Below are 19,502 nucleotides of genomic sequence, written 5' to 3' on the forward strand. Positions count from 1 at the left end.
AACATTTCTTTTGACAATGTTTCCAAAACCTACTCGCCCCGTACTGGACCCGGTATATTCTGTATAACCCCAAGATATGAGCAATCAAACTCATTAGGGAAGTACCCTTCGGTCTTTCAAGCAGAAATACATGCTTGCGCCTTAGAGTATCTTGTCCTGAAAACAATCTTCACAACTTCCTATAAAGTCTCAACAGACTATAAAGGAGAGGAAGAACACAGGAGAGCATAGATACAATGTTATGGTACACAGATGGCTCCAAAACAAACGAAGGAGCCGGATCAGGCATTTTCTGTACAAGCCCAAAATATGAGCAATCAAACTCCTTAGGGAAGTATACTTCGGTCTTTCAAGCGGAAATACATGCCATCAATGATTGTGCCCTGGAAAATCTTAGAAGAGGTTACACTGACAAAAAAATCCTCATAAGATAGACAGCCAAGCAGCAATAAAGCATTAGCATGTAAAAGAATTACATCAAAACTAGTCAGTGAATGCATCCAAAATCTCCAAAACCTGGGAAAACACAACAACCTGATGATATCTTGGGTGCCAGGGCACAGGGGAATTTTGGGTAACGAGGAAGTAGACAAACTGGCCAGAGGAGGATTTGCAAGACCCTAGGCCCCTTGTTATTCTTGAGATAACAAAAACAAATATAGAATCCTCCATCGCAGAATGGATCCAAACAAAACAAAAGTAGTGAACAAACTCTAGCGGTGTTAGACATAGTAAACTTATGGTGAAACAACCCTCACCAAGACGGCAAAAGCATTGGTGCAATTGAAGAGGGCAAAACCCAGAGGAGTGGTGGGACTACTAACCGGTCACTGGTATCTGAGAAAACATCCTCACAACACGGGTATATACAGCGATGTATATGATCCCATCTGCAGATTATGTAATGAGGAGGAGGAAACAGCCACACTTATCATCTTCGAATGCGAAGCAACAGCTCAATGGAGGTTTAACTTAATGTACAGAAAAAAAATAGGTAATCAAATTGCAGAAACGACAGTCAATGATCTGATATTTCTAAGGAGAAGGATTAAGTCGATTGCACTGAACTAACTAGGAAGGTACAATAAACAGAAGGCTGCAGTGCCTGGGGCGTGCAAACCCCTCTTCCTGGTATCCTTTTTACCATACCATACCATTTCTTATTTCATCCATTTTTTTCTCTTTTAGCATGCTTCGGGGTGTGCAGATTTGTGGTTATGGGAGGGCTGCCTCTGACTTTGCTGGTTTGTCAGCTAGTTCATTGTATTTCATACTTACATGTGCTGGAAACCACATCAAAATTACCTGATAACAATTCCCAAGGAGGTACTTAGGCATTCCTAGATCAGCATTGAGTAGAAGATGGAATTTAAAGCAGTGTTTGGGTGTCTGAGCATATTTGTGCATCTATTTAAATTTACGAATCAATGAACACATTTTGAGCACTATTATTATTTTTAGACAATTGGTGCATTTAATTAAATTGATTAGTAGATCGTTATTGTTGTGATTTCATTTGTTTTTGCAATTGAAAAAACCGTATCGACATTGGTATTAATTTTTAGCTTTATTCAGTTCAACCGTGTCCAGGCCAGGTCCATGTTTCTCGTGGGTCTTTATTTACGATAGAATTTACACTATAATGTTAATTGACCGAGCCGATGTAGGGTTTTGTTTTGAACCTTTGGTTAATTGAGTCCAGGGCCACGTGCTGGTATGTTTAAAGAAGTGTCAAGCGGGAAAACGGCGTAGGTCGGTCGGCGAGGAGTTTTGTTCGAATTAATTCTGTTTTAGGAGGACAAAAAAGAAGAAATGGTGTCAATTTAAAATTATCTCACATCGCCCGCAAAAGCAGCGTTATCGTGACACTCGACTTAACTCTAAATTTACATTGTACAGATAGAAAATGTTTGACTAACGTCATTATACGACCCTAGTTAAACAAACATTTCTAGGACGACTCGAAATTCGAAACCTGTGGTCTTTTCGGCTCAGTTGGATTTTTCATAATTGTTTGTCATGTACCAGTCTCTTAGATAAGGGGTTTCGGCTACTATGGGACCGTTGCTGATCAAAGGCCAATCCAAGTAAGTTCTGGGCTTTGGAATCTTCAGCTATGATTGTTTAATTAGCGTTCAGTTTTCTAGAAACTACCTAAGGTCCGTGACCAAAAGTGGATTTTGCGGTATCAAAGAAAGAAGGAGGATACGGAAATATACCTATTATACGACAGATCTCTTCACAAGTCTAGTCAATCTAAGATGGAGGTACATTTTACTTATTTGCATCGTGAGTTTTATATCGACTTGGTTCATATTCGGAGTGCTTTGGTGGGTTATAGCTTACGCCCACGGTGACCTCAAAACGTCTCCGTATGAAAATTCAGAACCGTAAGTTTCTTTTATATATTTTAATTATAAAACCTATTTATTAAAACACTGACGTTTAATGCCTAAATATTCTATATATAAAAAATTACCAACGCTCAAAACGTTATAAATCTGTGTATACCATTTATACACAGTTATATTTTACCATCAGGGTTACCATTTTTCTTTGGTTAAAAATGTAATATTCGAGTGAAGCAATCAATTCCATGCTTACAAAAACGAAAACACAATTTATTTTCAATACTGCATATCATAGAATAGACCATGATTGAACTCTTTCACTCATGTAAATTGAACTCGTAATTTCACTTTATTTAAAACCACCGATCAGAATAATGTAAATAAATGTTCACATTTGTTAATTTTTATAAATTATTATTAATACATTCAAAGTATTAATGACTGAAAAGCTCGGCGGAGAAACTAGCTCTTTTTTTTCAGTTGCCCTTATCTCTGAATTTTCCCCTGTTCCCTGATGAAAACTTTTTATTATACAATAAAAAAAATCTCGTTATTGTGTCACGATGATGGACAAAAGGAGCCAATTTTCAAAATTTTGTAGGGTTGAAATGTGTGGTGATTAGTGGCACTCTCGACACGCAAGAATGACACAATTACACAGAAGACAAACACTTTGTAGTAAACACATATCATGTATTTTTTATTAATGATACTACATAAACATATAACATTATGACAAAAAAAATATTTCAAGCAATTTAAAAAAAAGAAAAAAAAAGATTAAACTTAATTATTCAGAAATCGTGAGATGCGGTCTGATGTAGGTTTCAGAAAAACATTTTCTTTATCGTGCCAACGTAGAAATACATTGATTGAATATATAAAAAAATATATTTTGCCTTTTATAAATTCACTTTTCCACAACCAAAATGTAATTGTTATATGTAAACAATTTTTGTAAATCCCAGGCCCTGAAGATGATCTCAATAAAGATCGAAACGTGGGAAGGTAAAGAAAATGTTTTTCTGAAACCTACATCACACCAGACCGCATCTCACGATTTCTAAATAAATTTGTAGGGTTGGTTTAGGGTTATGTCAGTAGGTCACGAGGCGACTGTCTCCTTAGTCGGCGTGGGGGATTGTTAGGGTGGGACATTGCAGAGAGGAATCGTGTTCGGATCAGGATTACTAATGGCGTGTCTAGGTCATTGTGGATGACTTGGTTAATGATGTAGAAGGTTGGGATTCTTTAGTTGGAAGGTTTGACTAAACCTTACAGCTCGACTCCGTTCAAATCGGTCTGATTAGTGCTTTGTAGTTAATTTGTTTATATAAACGTACCTCGGCTTTAGGTACAAGTAGGCGTTTGAAATTTCCCTTTAAGTTTAATGGGTGGGTAAGTCTGCTGAGCAGTATAACCCAAGTAGTGGATTCTTTGATGGTGTTTATGTGCACTGGAGGGATTGTCTTCTGAGTGTGAACGCACGTGATGGTTTTTTAAAAAAAATTCATTTAACTTAATGCTGTACCAAGTGCATAGTCTGTAACGAAGTTCTCGGGCTGCTTTCACTCCTAGATAGGGTCAGAGTGTGACGAGAGAATTTTAATTTTATTTCTTTACAATTATTTTACTACAGATTTGTTATTTTTTTTTTAATTTCTTGCATAACAAATAGCTTTTTTTATCAATAGTTTTCTCGTTTATAATTTTTCTTCAAAGTTACGGACATATTATTATATAAATTTTTTTAACAGTATTATACATATATGTAGTTTTTTAAGACAAAATAAGAATTTTTATAACATTTACTTAATACAAATGATAAATGATGGAGTGAGTGTGGTGTTCAATACTTTTTAAAAGGATAGTTCCTACTCACAGTAAGTTGTTTTGCAACGATCCGGATTTCGAGCCTTTTAGCTCATCATCAGGTTGAAGGACTTCTACAACCTGATGATGAGCTAAAAGGCTCGAAATCCGGATCGTTGCAAAACAACTTACTGTGAGTAGGAACTATCCTTTTAAAAAGTATTTACTTAATACTTACTTAAATAAGTAACACGTAAGTTAATGTTTTTATTTTCCTAGATTTTTCTTTCTAGATTAGAGTTTTCAAATTATAAACGGATTATTTTTTTGATTTATCCTACAAACCGGTTCTAATTTGATTTCAAAAAAAAATTTTCCGTTACCCTCGTAATTAAGTTTAATGTTGCTTAATAATTCAAACTCGATAGATAAGACGTCATAGATTATACTAATCAATAGCCAAACTTGCAATCCAATTCAAGCGGTAATTAACGGATTATCTTTAATCCATGGAGGAAAAAACCCGAAACACAATGGGAATTTTAACGAATTTCCTGTTTATGTAGATTTTATTAATATGAAAAATTAGTTTAAAACGGAGTAGTAAAATGACCTGGAACAAAATCGGAAATGTTGCGTAATACTTATTAGCTTTGTGAGGCGCCTCTTGGCCCGTCTGTCTTTCTATTAGCGTCATTTTCCTTCCCAAAATAACCAACCACCTTCTCTCCAAATCTTCATATCTCTGTTTGTTGGGACAAGGGGTTGTGTTGCTTTTCCAGCTTTTCCAACTCCCATCGCTCGCCATTTAGTCACAAAATTGGGTTGAATGTTTAAGTGGGTTCGGCTGGTTAGTCGGGGGAATGTTTTGAGGGAAAACTTTCCGAAAGGTCGTCAATGAGCCCGTTTTTCCATGGAAGGGATAAATGGACGAAAATTTATTTAGAACTCAACCAACAATGATTGTAATTTGATCAATGTTTATTTTTTAATCAATATAATTACATCAGAAAATAAACCATCTATTTTCAACAAAATATAACAAAAAAGCAAAATGACACAGAAAGGGATTAAAAAATAAACCACTTTCAATGGAGTTCTTAAGGATGGTTGGGGACTTATTTGGTCTTTATATATTCCTTTTTCCCCCTCTATATTTTTTACTACTTATCACTTGACAAATAAATATACCCCATGTATACTGAGATCAAAATGTTAAATGTCTTCTGAGATCATTGTCAGATAATCTACTCAACAATTTTCATAAATGGAAGACAATTTTTTTTCTAAAATTGTTATATTCTGAGGATGTTGTATTTTAAATGTTCGATCTCCCTCACACCAAGCTTTGTTTGTTACAATTGTCGCCAGTGTAAACACACCTGGATTAACTAGTAAAAGTGGACAAATATATTTAGACGAAGATTATTTGGAATTTACTAACAAACAGAAACTGCGAAGATAAAAGTTTAAGCCTTAAATGACGATTTTCTTTTGTATCGTATATTCAATTTGGCATTTGCTACTTGCAGTAAATTTTAATTGATTCGATTTTTATTTCCATTTATATCAATCTGATCTGTCGATATCAGTTTATATGAAACAGTTATGTATCTAGGGGTATACAGACGATTTAAATTAAAGCCGTAGTGGGATTTTCAGGAAAAATCTTTAAATGTAACACAGTTATGGTGATTCAATACGGTTTGAATGATTCCATGAATAAAAAAGTCGCCGTAGTCGTTCTATAACAGGGTATATGAATCACTTGGAACTGAAAAAAATGCGATTGAGGGTAATATTTAAAAATTTGTAGAGATTAGTGACCGTTAATCGATAATTATTCAGATATAGTGCAGTCTGGTGTGATGTAGGTTTCAGAAAAATATTTTCTTTATCGTGCCAACGTTTCGACCTTTATTGAGACCATCTTCAGGGCCTGGGATTTATAAACATTGTTTAAATTAAAGTGCCCTCTCGGGCACTCCCGACACGACACGCAAGAATGGCTCAATTACACAGAAGACAAACACTTTGAGCCCTGAAGATGCTCTCAATAAAGATCGAAACGTTGGCACGATAAAGAAAATGTTTTTCTGAAACCAAATCAGACCGCATCTCACGATTTCTGAATAATTAAGTGTAATCTTTTTTTAAATTGCTTGAAATATTTTTTTGTCATAACGTTATATGTTTATGTAGTATCATTAATAAAAAATACATGATATATGTTTACTACAAAGTGTTTGTCTTCTGTGTAATTGTGCCATTCTGGCGTGTCGTTTTGAGAGTGCCCAACTGCCTTTGAGCCCTGAAGATGCCCTCAATAAAGATCGAAACGTTGGCACGATAAAGAAAATGCTTTTCTGAAACCTACATCACACCAGACTGCATCTCACGATATCTGAATAATTTAAAAATTTGTAAATTGTTGATCCGTGATATTTTTTTTTTGGTTTCAGAGAGCCGTGCGTGACATTAGTGGAAGATATGACATCGGCATTTCTTTTTTCTTTGGAGACGCAGTACACGACGGGGTACGGTACGAGGTCCCCAACTCCTCAATGCCCAGAAGCTGTATTCCTTCTTTGCGTCCAGAGCATATTCGGATTGCTTCTGCAATCGGTCATGGTCGGGGTGGTGTTCGCCAAACTCGCCCGGCCCAAAGCCAGATCCCAAGCGATATTTTTCAGGTAGTAAAATAAAACATTATAAAGTCATTTGTTTTAATGTACGACGGCGATTTTATGAGGATTGTTTTAAGCGAGAAAGCGACAGTTTGCCTTAGGGACGGGCGATTCTGTTTGACGTTTAGAGTAGCCGACGTCAGGAAATCCTGCTTGGTCGGTTGTAAGATCAGAGCTTGGATTTTGAAGCACAGGATATCAAAAGAAGGCGAAGCTCTTCCTTATTACCAGACTAAGTTGAAAATTTCAGTGGAAGACGGAGGGTATGTCATCTTCTCGACATATAAGTTGATCAAAAGTGGAATTTTAAATGTTATTTTTCAGAAGCGATTTTTTTCTCTTATGGCCGGTGACTGTCGTACACAAGATCGACGAAAGGAGCCCGTTTTACCGTCTCAACGCCAGAGAATTGTTAAGGTCGCAATTTGAGATAGTCGTCTCTTTGGTTTGCACTGTCGAGACGACCGGACAGACGACAGAAGTGAGGACTTCCTACACCCCTCCCGACATACTATGGGGGCATAGATTTCAAAACATAATCGTCAGGTACGATCTTATTAACCGTTTTTTCTTTTAAAATCGAGCGTTCGTTTACTTTTCGCCGATAAGGCTTTCGTTCTTATCTCTCACACGTCAGACACCGAATGTATTGTGTGCTAGTGGAAACACGCATATCCCTTCGAGGGGAATATCGAACCGGTCTCGTCTAAATCCAAAATAACCCCGGGTTAATTTGCCACATGATAATCTCATGGGAGATATCATCACATTGCCAACCGGACCATGATGAACTTAGTATAACGATCTACCATAAAGAGAAATCGTCATATCTAGAAGAGGTTATCAGGAAGACATAACATTACAAATGATCAGTTTTGCACTTAGATTGATGATGTAATTACGTACATTGTAATTATGTACACAGCGACGTTCTAACTTAATCTTATCACTTCAATCTATCGTTTTCTACCGATGAAAGTCATTTCTATCTCCATTGTTATTTTAACATCTTTTTACATCTCAATTAAATTTTTGTAAATTAGGAATATTTATTAAAAATCTGTTACAAAGATATTCGTCAAGGGCTTCTTCTGTAATTTCGCGTTTTCTTCGACTCAGCCAGCCAATTATACAAGTCATTGACATGAAAGCGTCTGATTACAGAGCAGAAGCGAGAACAGGCTGACAAGAAGCCAATTTTGATTCAATTATTTGCAAAAGTAGGCCATGGAACAATCAGAATAATTTTTCGATTGATATCAAGTTTTAATAAAGGAAAACGTTTTAGCTTTTATTCTAATTATTTCAATCTATGAATTTTGGTTGAGTAAGAGTTTCTTTGTCATTTTTTATTTATTTAGACATCGTGATGCGGTCTGGTGTGATGTAGGTTTCAGAAAAACATTTCTTTATCGTGCCAACGTTTCGATCTTTATTGAGATCATCTTCAGAGCCTGGGGTTTACAATCATTGTTTACATATAACAATTACATTTTGGTTGTGGAAAAGTGAATTTATAAAAGGCAAAATATATTTTTTTATATATTCAATCAATTTCTACTCACTCAAAGTGTTTGTCTTCTTTGTAATTGTGTCTTCTTGCGTGTCGTGTCGAGAGTGCCGTTGGGTTTTTGTTTTTTTTTTTTTTTTTCGTTTGGTTTTTGAGGGGTTGGGGAGGGTTTTCGTTCTGGAAAGGCCTTTTTTTTTTAGGGGTTGGGTTTTTTTGGGTTGAAAGGGGCGGTGGAGGGGAAAAATATGTTGGTAATGGTTGTAAATCCCAGGCCCTGAAGATGATCTCAATAGAGATCGAAACGTTGGCACGATAAAGAAAATGTTTTTCTGAAACCTACATCACCCAGACCGCATCTCATGTCTAAATAAATATCGATTAACGGTCACTAATCACCACACGTTTTTTTGTAAGTTTTATATTCTTGGATGTTATTTTTTGTGTATGTGAAGACTAACTAAACTAAACTGTATTAGCTGATTGCATCAATTTGTAAAGTTTATTTGCCCAATTCTGAAACTTTTCTGGTCAGTTGTAACCAAATTTTATATAATAAAGTACAACGTAATATTTTATAATAACGGACAGATATGATGAAATTGTTTCATCTTAAATGCAAATTGCCCTCAGTTTAGTACAAAGGAGGTGTCAGATTATGAGCCCGTGGTCCTACCTTTCACAAAGAATAAAAACATCATTTGTCCTATTTAAGAAATGACACTGGGGCTGCGACTGATGCATGATAGCACACGAAAGTACAAATAGACTAGACTTTTAGGACAAAATAAAATAAAGACAGACTAAAAGTAAGCCATCGTAAAATCCAAAAAAAAAAAAAAATGAAATACAACATTGCCTAACAAAATGAAATTAAAAAGAAAATTTTGACCTTTCAAATACAAATAAAGAGATGTTTGAAAGAATAAAAGCCCTAAAATTAATGAAAGAGGGCCATGCAAAGTTGACACACGGACACATACTTTTGGGCCCGCGTAGTCCAGCATGTAGAGAAAGGTTGTTCGATGTGTCCCATCTTATTCAAGGGTAAAATTGCCGAGGGCGCGTTTAAATGTCACCCGATATGAGAATTGTGCTTGAGCGTAGGAGCTAATATTTGCGGTCACCTATACCGATTCTCGAAGTCAACAGGGTTGTTTTATTGAAAACTATGATAGTTAAGTACCTAGCGTGTTTTGCGAGTGAATGTATTTATTGGCGTGAATTTATAGTGTGAGAAGGTTTTCTATTGGGCTGAATATTTCCCTACAGAGCTTCAATTAGATTAGTTATATAGTAGGTGTAAAGGTTAATCGATGAATATATCCATCATATAATATATCCCCATCTAAATCTACTACAATATATTTGATTAATGGATATTCAAATGATATATAAGCATGTGCTTGAAATGGTAATTTTAATTTAAAACTAATAAAATCGGAAAATATTGATCATATTTGATAGACAATGACAACAAAACGAGTAGAATCTCATCAATGATCAGCAAAGTTAAAGAATAAAAATTGAAATATTAATATTATAATAGTTATGTGTGTGGGAAATAAAAATATTTGATCTACTTTCATGTTTGCCTTTTTTTTTAATAGAAAGGGAACTGCTTGCAAAGGAAAATTGTGTTTGTTTTTTCGATTGGTCCAAGATAAACACTAGAACGACAGTAAATTATGTGTTTTCTCTTTTCTAATATTAATTTTGTATTTTTCATTATAGAGACAAATGACAATTTTGAAATTTAAGACTACGTTTTAATTGTGTATTTTGATCTTCTCCTTGGCAGCTTGAGTTTAGTCAAACCAAACACTGTATTTTACAGATTGATCAGTCATAGTTAAGGCTTAAGTCCATTCTCGGGACTTAAGCGGACTTAGTTTAATGGAGGTTTGTTTGGCTTCCACCATGATAGTTTTTTGTCTGAATTGTACACAGACTTTTTTTACATCATCCCAGATAATATGACCAATTGGGTATTTGGTTATTGGCGCATTTGCATGAAACAAAATTAATTATTTCTAAACTAAACGTAAAAAGAAAAACCTTTTGCTTCATAATTTTAGAAATATTCTATTTTTGTGAAGTGATATTTGGACATCTTAACGAGACCCCTGAATACTAAGCCCGCAAGACTTGTGAGTGTTGCGGAAGTGTTGACCTTACGTCAGGGCAAACTCATAAGGTTAATAACAATAATAATAATAAAAATAAAACTTTATAGATATTTGCGCTTCGTTGCTATTTACGTAAAAAATTATAAATTGTATAATAGAGTAAACTATCAAAATAAAAAATGCAATACAGACAAAAATGTTTACAGGAAATGTTTAAGGATAGGACTTGCGAAGTTGGCACACGGAATTTTATTTACTTCAAAGGCCGCGTATTTGTTCGACATGTGAAAGGTTGATCAAGTTGTCTCACCTAATTGAATAGTGCAATTCTTTGGCTCCTTATAGAGAGCCCGTAGGAATGCCAACCGATATGAGAATTGTTCTTGAGCGCGGCAGCGAGTATCTGGATCCTTTGTACCGATTCTTGAATTATTGCATATCGTGCTAATATTTTTATATACCCTAGTGTGTGTTGAGACTGAATGTATTGCTAGAATGTATCAACCGTCCATTAGGTTAGTTATATAATAGGTGTAAAGGAAGGTGGAGGAATATCAAATATTCCACAACTTTAACTGAGCGACTATTGGCATGTAAATAGGATAGAATGGTTTTAAGAGTGAGTGGGTTTGGATTGAGACTGATTTCGACGGGGGCTGANGCTCGCCACGCCTGACACTATCGCCAAGAGTTAATATTAGAATTTAATTTTTGAATATTTTAAAGCCTTGTCATTCTAAATTGCTGGCCCAAATAATTTATATATCTATATTATTGTAAAATAAAAAAAGAACAAAAATTATTGTTTACAATGTATGTTAGTAATTAATGTAATTATTAAAAATTAAATTATCAATTGTAACATTTATTTAAGGATCAATTTTTTTTCTTTTGTACTTTTTTCTCTGTGTCCACCAAAAATTTAAGTCAAATGAAAATCGACCTCCGGTAGACGGACCCTCCATGCCGTAATTTTACTTTAAATTATGTACTATGTAATGTTTATAACTTTTCTTTTTTGCAATAAAGTATAATTATTATATATATATATGTGGATTTAAAATAAAACATGGAGCGGGGCAGGAGTCAAACGCCCAAATTTTGACCTAGGAAAAATCTTTAGGTCTCACAACTCTAATTTTCCATCTCAACCCCACCTTTTGAATTTTCCCTCCTTTTTGCCATTTTTCAAATGTGTAATCGGATTGGATTCTCGGCGACAAATGAAATGTCTACGGGTTGAGATAGGAAGTTGGTGTCTGAGTGGATCGAAGTCACGATAGCTCAAGTGGTAGAGTAGCGGCGTATCTAGCCGAAGATCGTTGGTTCGAATCCCGCTCGTGCCATTGACTTTTTTATCTCAACTAAAAACCTTAATTAATTGAAATAAAAATTATCTTTATTTTGACGTTTTAATTGAAAAAATTGAAATTGAAATGAAATCTGTAGTCAGATTAGATTTTTTTAATAAGCGTCAAAAACACATCTATGACCTCTGTAAGTGAACAATCTAACCCTAAGAGTAGAGAGTAGGTGCATTGATCCAGACCGAAGTAGGGAAAGAGATACCATCTTGACGCAAAGGCTTTTTTATTTTGTGGTTGAAATTAATTCTAAAACACTTATGAAATTGAACAATTAATGATATATTCAACAGTCGAGTTTGCGTGTTTTTCCTCCTCTATCTTTTCAGGGTAATTTTCCAATTAGGCTCTGCGGATTAAGCGAACACTTTTCCAACTTGTCTGACGCCTTAGTTGAATTGACGTTGGTGTATTCAAAACGTTGAAAACGGGTTTCGACGTTTCAAACATCCTTTGAACGGAAGGGAAGTTCAAACATTTTTGTATATCGCGGGGAGTGGGAGTAGCTGTGGTATGTATAATTGGAGAACTAAGAACCTCGTATTTTAATTATCTATACCAGCCATGGCACGCAGTCTAAGTTCATCCAATTTTTCATCATTTTAACCTTAATCATTACAAATAACGAGTTTTTCAACGCTTTTCACGGAAGGAAGGTAGGATGTGAAAAAGAAAAAGAATTGCATTGCATAAATTATTTTTTTTTTCACATTTGTAAAATTTAAACAATGTTTATAAATCCCAGGCCCTGAAGATGATCTCAATAAAGATCGAAACGTTGGCTCGATAAAGAAAATGTTTTTCTGAAACCTACATCACACCAGACCGCATCTCACGATTTCCAATAATCATTAACTAACTGTCACTAAACACCACAAATTATGTCTATAGTTTAAATAAATCAAGATGTTTAAGGGTAATAAAAAACAGCGAAAACAGGTGGACCAGGATGTTAACGATCGAATTTTTAAAGCATTCTTAATAGTTTCACTAGTTTCGTGGTCCGCGTGATGAATTAACATTTTTCAAATAATTAAGGTTTTAAGTTGAGATAAAAAAAGTCAGTGTCGCGAGGGGTATTCGAACCCACGACCATCAGCTAGATACGCCGCTACTCTACCACTTGAGCTATCGTGACCTTGATCCACTCAGACACAAACTTCCCATCTCAACCCCACCTTTTGAATTTTCCCTTCTTTTTTGCCATTTTTCAAATGTCGTGGAATTTATTTGATTCTCGGCGACAAATGAAATGGCGACGGAGAGCTTTAGTGAAGGTATACTTTATTTAAACTTACTAAATTTACTAGTTTCGTGTTCCGCGTGAACAATTAACATCTTTCAAATAATTAAGTTTTTAGTTGAGAGAAAAAAGTCAGTGTCACGAGCGGGATTCGAACCCATGACATCAGCCACTCCCCATTTCATTACAATTAGTCAGAGGTCAAGAGTTCAATAATTAAAGTTCGTAATGTTTTGCAGGTTATTAGGTAAAATACGTAAAAAATTAAAGTTTCTACTGTAATTACAAATGGATGCAAGTAATATTGGAGTTTATTAAATTCACTAGTTTCATGGTCCGCTTGACCAATTAATATATGTCAATTGATTAAATTAAGGTTTGTAGTTGAGATAAAAAAGTCAGTTTTTGAAAAATGGCAATAAAGGAGGGAAAATTCAAAAGATGGGGTTGAGATGGGAAGTTAGTGTCCGAGCGGATCGAGGTCACGATACCTCAAGTGGTAGAGTAGCGGCGTATCTAGCCGAAGGTCGTGGGTTCGAATCCCGCTCGTGAGACTGACTTTTTTTATCTGATCTAAAAACCTTAATAAATTAAATTGTGATATCAAAAAGTGGTTTATTGGCACAAATCAGATTTGATGGTTGATTGTATAGATTAAAAAATGTATATGTTTCTCTCTCTAATGTTTCCAAACTACTGTTCTTCAAGCTCTTCAGGTAACCTGTTGATTATCGTCATTAGGCCACCTAGTGATGACTATGGGCAATAGCTGATTGAAATAAAGTTTTTAGTTGAGATAAAAAAGTCATTGTCACAAGGGGGATTTGAACCCTCGACCTTCAGCTAGATACTCCGTTACTCTACCACTTGAGCTATCGTGACCTCGATCCACTAGGACACTAACTTCCCATCTCAACCTCACCTTTTGAATTTTCCCTCCTTTTTGCCATTTTTCAAATGTCGTGTAATCTATTTGATTCTCGGCGACAAATGAAATGGCGTACTTTTTTATCTCAACTAAAAACCTTAAATATTTGAAATTCTTAACAGATTTTCTATCAAACCATTTTTTCCTCAGTTTTCGTCATAATAACACCTCACAAATTTAATAGAATACACATGGATGTCTGAAGGTCTGGTCTAATTGTCTGTTCAAAATTTACTACACTATCTGGAAATATAACCAGAGATTATTAAAAGTATAGATGGAATGGAAAAACCTCCAAAAAACGGGAATAGCTGTCCAGAATATCGTTACTGATTGAGTAATAATCAAATTCCCAATAGTATAATAAACCGTACGTCACAAGTTTTATTTTGATTAAAATTTTCAATTATTTAAGGTTTTTAAGTTGAGATAAAAAGTCAGTGTCACGAGCGGGATTCGAACCCACGACCTTCGGCTTGATACGCTACTCTGCCACTTGAGCTATCGTGACTTCGATCCCCTCGCACTAACTTCCCATCTCAACCCCACCTTTTGAATTTTCCCTCCTTTTTGCCATTTTTCAAATATCGTGTAATCTCGTGACTTTTATCTCAACTTAAAAACAGAAAAATAGTGAATTTTCAATTATGTTAAAATGAATATTTTCCCGGTTGGAAGGACACACGTCTTATACACATAGGGTGAAAAAGCGGACAACAATATTGTTATTGATCGAAACATCAGCGAATTTTCAAAAGAAATTGAAATCATACGTTTAAATTATACGTTACTGTAAGCATCTCTTTGCTTGAAAATAACGGTAGTGCATTTTCCAGGACGAAGAAAACTCTTTGATACACGTAGCCAGAACAGACGGACCAGAATATTGTTATTAATCGAAACATCATCAGATTCAGAGAAGAAATTGAAATCAAACCTTTTCCTTCTACTTAAACTTTCCTGAATTTAAACATCACTTTGCTAAAAAAACAAATGCAATCTATTTACCTGGATGTGAGGAAACTCGTCACAGTTGTCACAGTCAATATTATTGTTGATCGAAACATCAAATTCTAATTAGACTGGAAAATCAAATGCAAAACTTTCATTTCCGGTTGATTTTTTGTGTAGACATGTCTTTGCTAAAGAACAAACAGTGCATTTACCTCGATTGAGAGCAACTCATATGATACATATAGAGAGAACAGGTGGACCAGAATATTATTAGGGATCGAACCATCGTCAATTCCTCGATAGCCTGGAAAATCAAAGGGCAAAAACTCCATTTCCGGTTAAATTTGTCTTTATTGTAGACGTCTCTTTGCTTGAATCAAATGCAGTGTAATTTCCTGGATGGAAGGAAACTCGTCTGATACACTCATAGCACATTGATCGAAACATTATCAAATTTTCAATAGACATTGAAATGAAACGTCTAAACTTTTACTTTTTTAAACGATATTCCACCCAGTGTCGCTATTGGTTTTCTTTCTTGGAAAAATGCATTGCATTTGTTTTTAAGCAAAGAGATGGCTACAATAACGGGCAATAAAATTGTTGACGTTTGATTTTAATGTCTACTGAGAATTTGATGAAGTTTCAATCAATAACGATATTCCGGTTCGCCTATTTTCGCTATGTGTATCAGACGAGTTTCCATCAATCCAGGAAAGTACACTCCAATTGCTTTTAAGCTATGAGAAATCTATAATTACGGAAAATTTAACCGGAAATAAAATTTTAGACATCTAAGTTCTCTGTCTATGGAAAATTTATTAAAGGTTCGATTATGGTTCAATTAGGCATTCATAAATTAATTTATGACATATAACTAAATGTTTCTGACATGAGCTGAATGTAGAATAATCCTGATGTTTAACTGTTTAATAAAATTGATTTGGGCAAAATGCAGAGGTGTTATGAATTTTAAGTGGATAACACGGAAACCGGAGAAAAAAATTAAACGTGGCTAATCTAACTCAAATATTTTCATTTTTTTCTTTTCTGTAAAATTTCGTATTTAAACGGTTTAAAGATTTAAAACGAATTATAATTATTGTTTTTCAGAAATATTTTTGGCTAACTCGTCAGTTTTCGTTTTTGAAAGTTTTTATATACCTTAACTCTGAATTTCAGGTAGGCTTCCGTAAGGGCTTCTCCACTTCTGACAATTTATTCATTCTTCATAATCTTGTTAATTTGTCATTTTCAAAACTAAAGAAGTTTTACTGTTTCTTTGTCAATTTCAGGGCGGCTTTCGATTGGATTGATAGAAGAGCCCTCTTTCTGAAACTCGGTAATTTGGGAGTATCTAGTCAGTTTATAAGGGTCGTGAAGGCAATTTTCTCACAGACTAAGAGTGCGGTCAGAGGGTCAGGAGGTATTTCCGTATTTTTTGAGGTATCTTATGGTGTGAGACAAGGATGTGTCCTAAGCCCTTTACTATTTTCCTTATTCTTGGATGATCTCCCGTCTAGCTTGGATTTTGGAGTCCGTGTTAGTGAATTATTAAGATTTTAATGTATGCTGACGATGTAGTCTTGATAACAGATAGTACTACTGGGTTGCAGAAAAATATTAGTTTCCTGGAATCATACTGTGATCAATGGAATCTTACTGTCAACCTGGCTAAATAAAAGATAATGGTGTTTAGAAGAGGAGGCAGGCCTGCCAAGGTTTTTCCAGGGTGAGATGTGGTTAACCAATATAAATATCTTGGAGTTGTCCTAACTTTTTACCCCTCATCTAAAATCCAAAGCTTCAGTGCGAAGGTTGCTTTGAATAGAACATGGTGTTACTTTTTGGCCCATAATCTAATCCCGGTTTATCTAAGTACAAGGTATTTAATGCAGTGTGCCGTTCTATTTTGTATTATGCAGGCCAGGTGTGAGGGTTCCAGGATTATGAAGTGATAGAAAGAGTGCAACGTTTTTTTATTAGGAAGATCTTCTCACTGCCTAATTCTACTCCAAACTATATGCTTTATATGGAGTCGGCAGTGGATAAAATTTTCCTTTTTACGCTTTCCATGCATTTTTCATTTGTTTTAAGGGTACTTAAGGGCCCTGTTGCCCGAATCTCCAAAATTACTGCTCTCGAGGTTATTAAATCTAACGGTTCTTGGATCGGCAATGGAATACTTTAGCTTCTCAATAGGGCTGCGATTTTTCTTTTTGTTTAGAAAACTCTCGAGTTGGCCCAATTATATCATGAAACTTTTGTGCAGACTACGTGATCAACATCGTGTGAGTTGTGAGCATCGGGCTCAGGTCTCCAACAGGTATCTTCTCTTTAAGGCCCTAGACCACTCTAAGGAAACCTATAACCTAAATGTTCAAATGACCTAGTGGTCTATAAAACTTCCGACTCTTCGATCGCTTCTTAAACTCAGATGCGAGCAAGTGCTCCTCAATTCTGTGCCATGGAAGACGATGGAAATTTCTTGTGCACGCTCTGTAACCTAAGAGTTAGGGAAGATATCTTTCATTTTGTTGGCCAGTGTCCCATACTGTCTGAACTCCGTATCCTGTATCTAGGCTATAAATCGCTTTCCAGGTCTCAGCTGCTTGATCTGTTAAATATCGTGGATATGGAGAGGTCGAAAGGTCTAGCTCAATATGCACGTCTGGCAATATAGGTACGATTATAATACCGAGTCATAATGGTTTAACTTGTATCTAAAATCAGCTAGTTTTTATAATTTAGTTGTTACTTATAGTTTTCTATTATTACCATTATTATACAGTTTATTTTATTTTTTATTTTTCACTCGCCTGAAAAAGAACAGCCAACTTCCGGCAGACGGATAAGCATCCATGCTGTAAAAAGCTTTTAAAAATAATATTAATTATATATTCACTAATTTCGTGGTCCGCTTGACCATTTAAAATAGAGTCATTACAATTAATTAAGGTTTTTAGTTGAGATGAAAAAAAGTTAATGGCACGAGAGGGATTCGAACCCACGACCTTCGGCTAGATACGCCGCTGCTCTACCACCTGAGCTATCGTGACCGTGACACCAAGGTGGGGAGTTGATGTCCGAGCGGATCGAGGTCACGATAGCTCAGGTGGTAGAGCAGCGGCGTATCTAGCCGAAGGTCGTGGGTTCGAATCCCTCTCGTGCCATTAACTTTTTTTCATCTCAACTAAAAACCTTAATTAATTGTAATTAATTATATACCTTAACTCTACATACTACCATCTTATCCTTACCATCTTGTTTTATGTAATCGACTAATATATAATGTATAATAACTGTGAAATATATGCACAACAAATACAAGAAAACTCTATTTTAAATAGATTATGTAAATTACTTAAAACTTACTTTTTTTAACCCATTCGATCAAACTCTCGTTCACGGGTCACCCAAGTGTACGAAATTATGATAGGATATCATGGAATCATCTTTCTCGAATGTAAATTTTATACTGTAGATTGCTTTTTTTGGCAGGTTAGAAACAGATAAATTATGATATGGCCAATTTGCGATAAAAAAGAAGCTGTGCGAAACCAGGTTTGGGTAATAACATTTACCTCCAGACCAAGTGATGGCATTCTTTCCTAAGTGGTTTCGTATGGAGGTAGGTTGGAAGCGCTTGTCATGGCTCGTGAGAATGATATCGGACTACTTCCTTATAAATATTCAATGGCTGCATTACCATTTTGACAGGTTTAGCCCCGCGTAGGAAGCCCGGGTTAAAAAAGGCTGGCTTCTCGTCGTGAAATAATGGCTTTGTTTCAAATTTACTCGGTTAAACTTGAAAAAGAAAAATTATAACAAATACAAAGATAAATTTTGTCGTTCCAGGAATGAAATGGGTATCTACGTGGATTACGCCCTCTTCGATAAGACCACCTGCGTCGACATGATGACCTGCAGCGGGAGTCAGTTGGAGGCGATGCCGGCCAAAAAATTAGAGACGGAGAGCCTCTATCTATACACAGCCGACACGGGGGAGTGCCTAGCGAAAGAGGAGATCGATGAAACATGCAGGTTTTGGTGCCCGAGTGACATTTAATTTCTAAATTTACAGAAAATATAGATTTTGTATTACTATCGACTCTTAACAATAAAGCATTTTGCCTATATATTTTGTTTTATATAACATATATAAACTTACAGACGAAACCATTTCTATAATTCAATCTGGACTTACAGACTTGAATTACTACAATCTACTTGAACTCTAGGACAATACAAACAATCTAATTTCCTTTCATCATAATCATCAAAGGTCTTTTCTATGCCCCAAATAAAACATACACAAAGATGTGTAGAGATTAGTTACCGTTAATCTATAGTTATTCAGATATCGTGAGATGCGGTCGGGTGTGATGTAGGTTTCAGAAAAACATTTTCTTTATCGTGCCAACGTTTCGATCTTTTATTGAGATCATCTTCAGGGCCTGGGATTTACAAACAATGTTTACATTTAAAATTTACATTTAGGATGTGGAAAAGTGAATTTATATGTTT

The 19,502-nt window shown here is 35.3% G+C and overlaps 1 protein-coding gene across 3 annotated transcripts; it reads left to right on the top strand.

Moving 5' to 3' along the window:
* Nucleotides 1-1,781: 1,781 nt before the first annotated feature.
* LOC106666000 (ATP-sensitive inward rectifier potassium channel 12-like) lies at nt 1,782-19,114 on the top strand. 3 transcript variants are annotated; one of them, XM_014392875.2, is made up of 6 exons: nt 1,782-2,087; nt 2,133-2,267; nt 6,626-6,856; nt 6,928-7,113; nt 7,175-7,396; nt 18,834-19,114. In XM_014392875.2, the coding sequence occupies exons 1-6, from the start codon at nt 2,056-2,058 to the stop codon at nt 19,042-19,044; spliced, it is 1,017 nt and encodes a 338-aa protein (XP_014248361.1). In that variant the 5' UTR covers nt 1,782-2,055; the 3' UTR covers nt 19,045-19,114. The 3 variants fall into 3 exon arrangements, with proteins under 3 accessions (XP_014248361.1, XP_014248353.1, XP_014248345.1); XM_014392867.2 differs by having other exon boundaries at nt 1,784-2,087; nt 2,148-2,390; XM_014392859.2 differs by having other exon boundaries at nt 1,786-2,087; nt 2,133-2,390.
* The last annotated feature ends 388 nt before the right edge of the window (nt 19,115-19,502 follow it).

The sequence above is a fragment of the Cimex lectularius genome, unplaced genomic scaffold, assembly GCF_000648675.2.
Source record: "Cimex lectularius strain Harlan isolate CLEC.00 unplaced genomic scaffold, Clec_2.1 scaffold233, whole genome shotgun sequence".
Lineage (NCBI taxonomy): Eukaryota > Metazoa > Arthropoda > Insecta > Hemiptera > Cimicidae > Cimex > Cimex lectularius.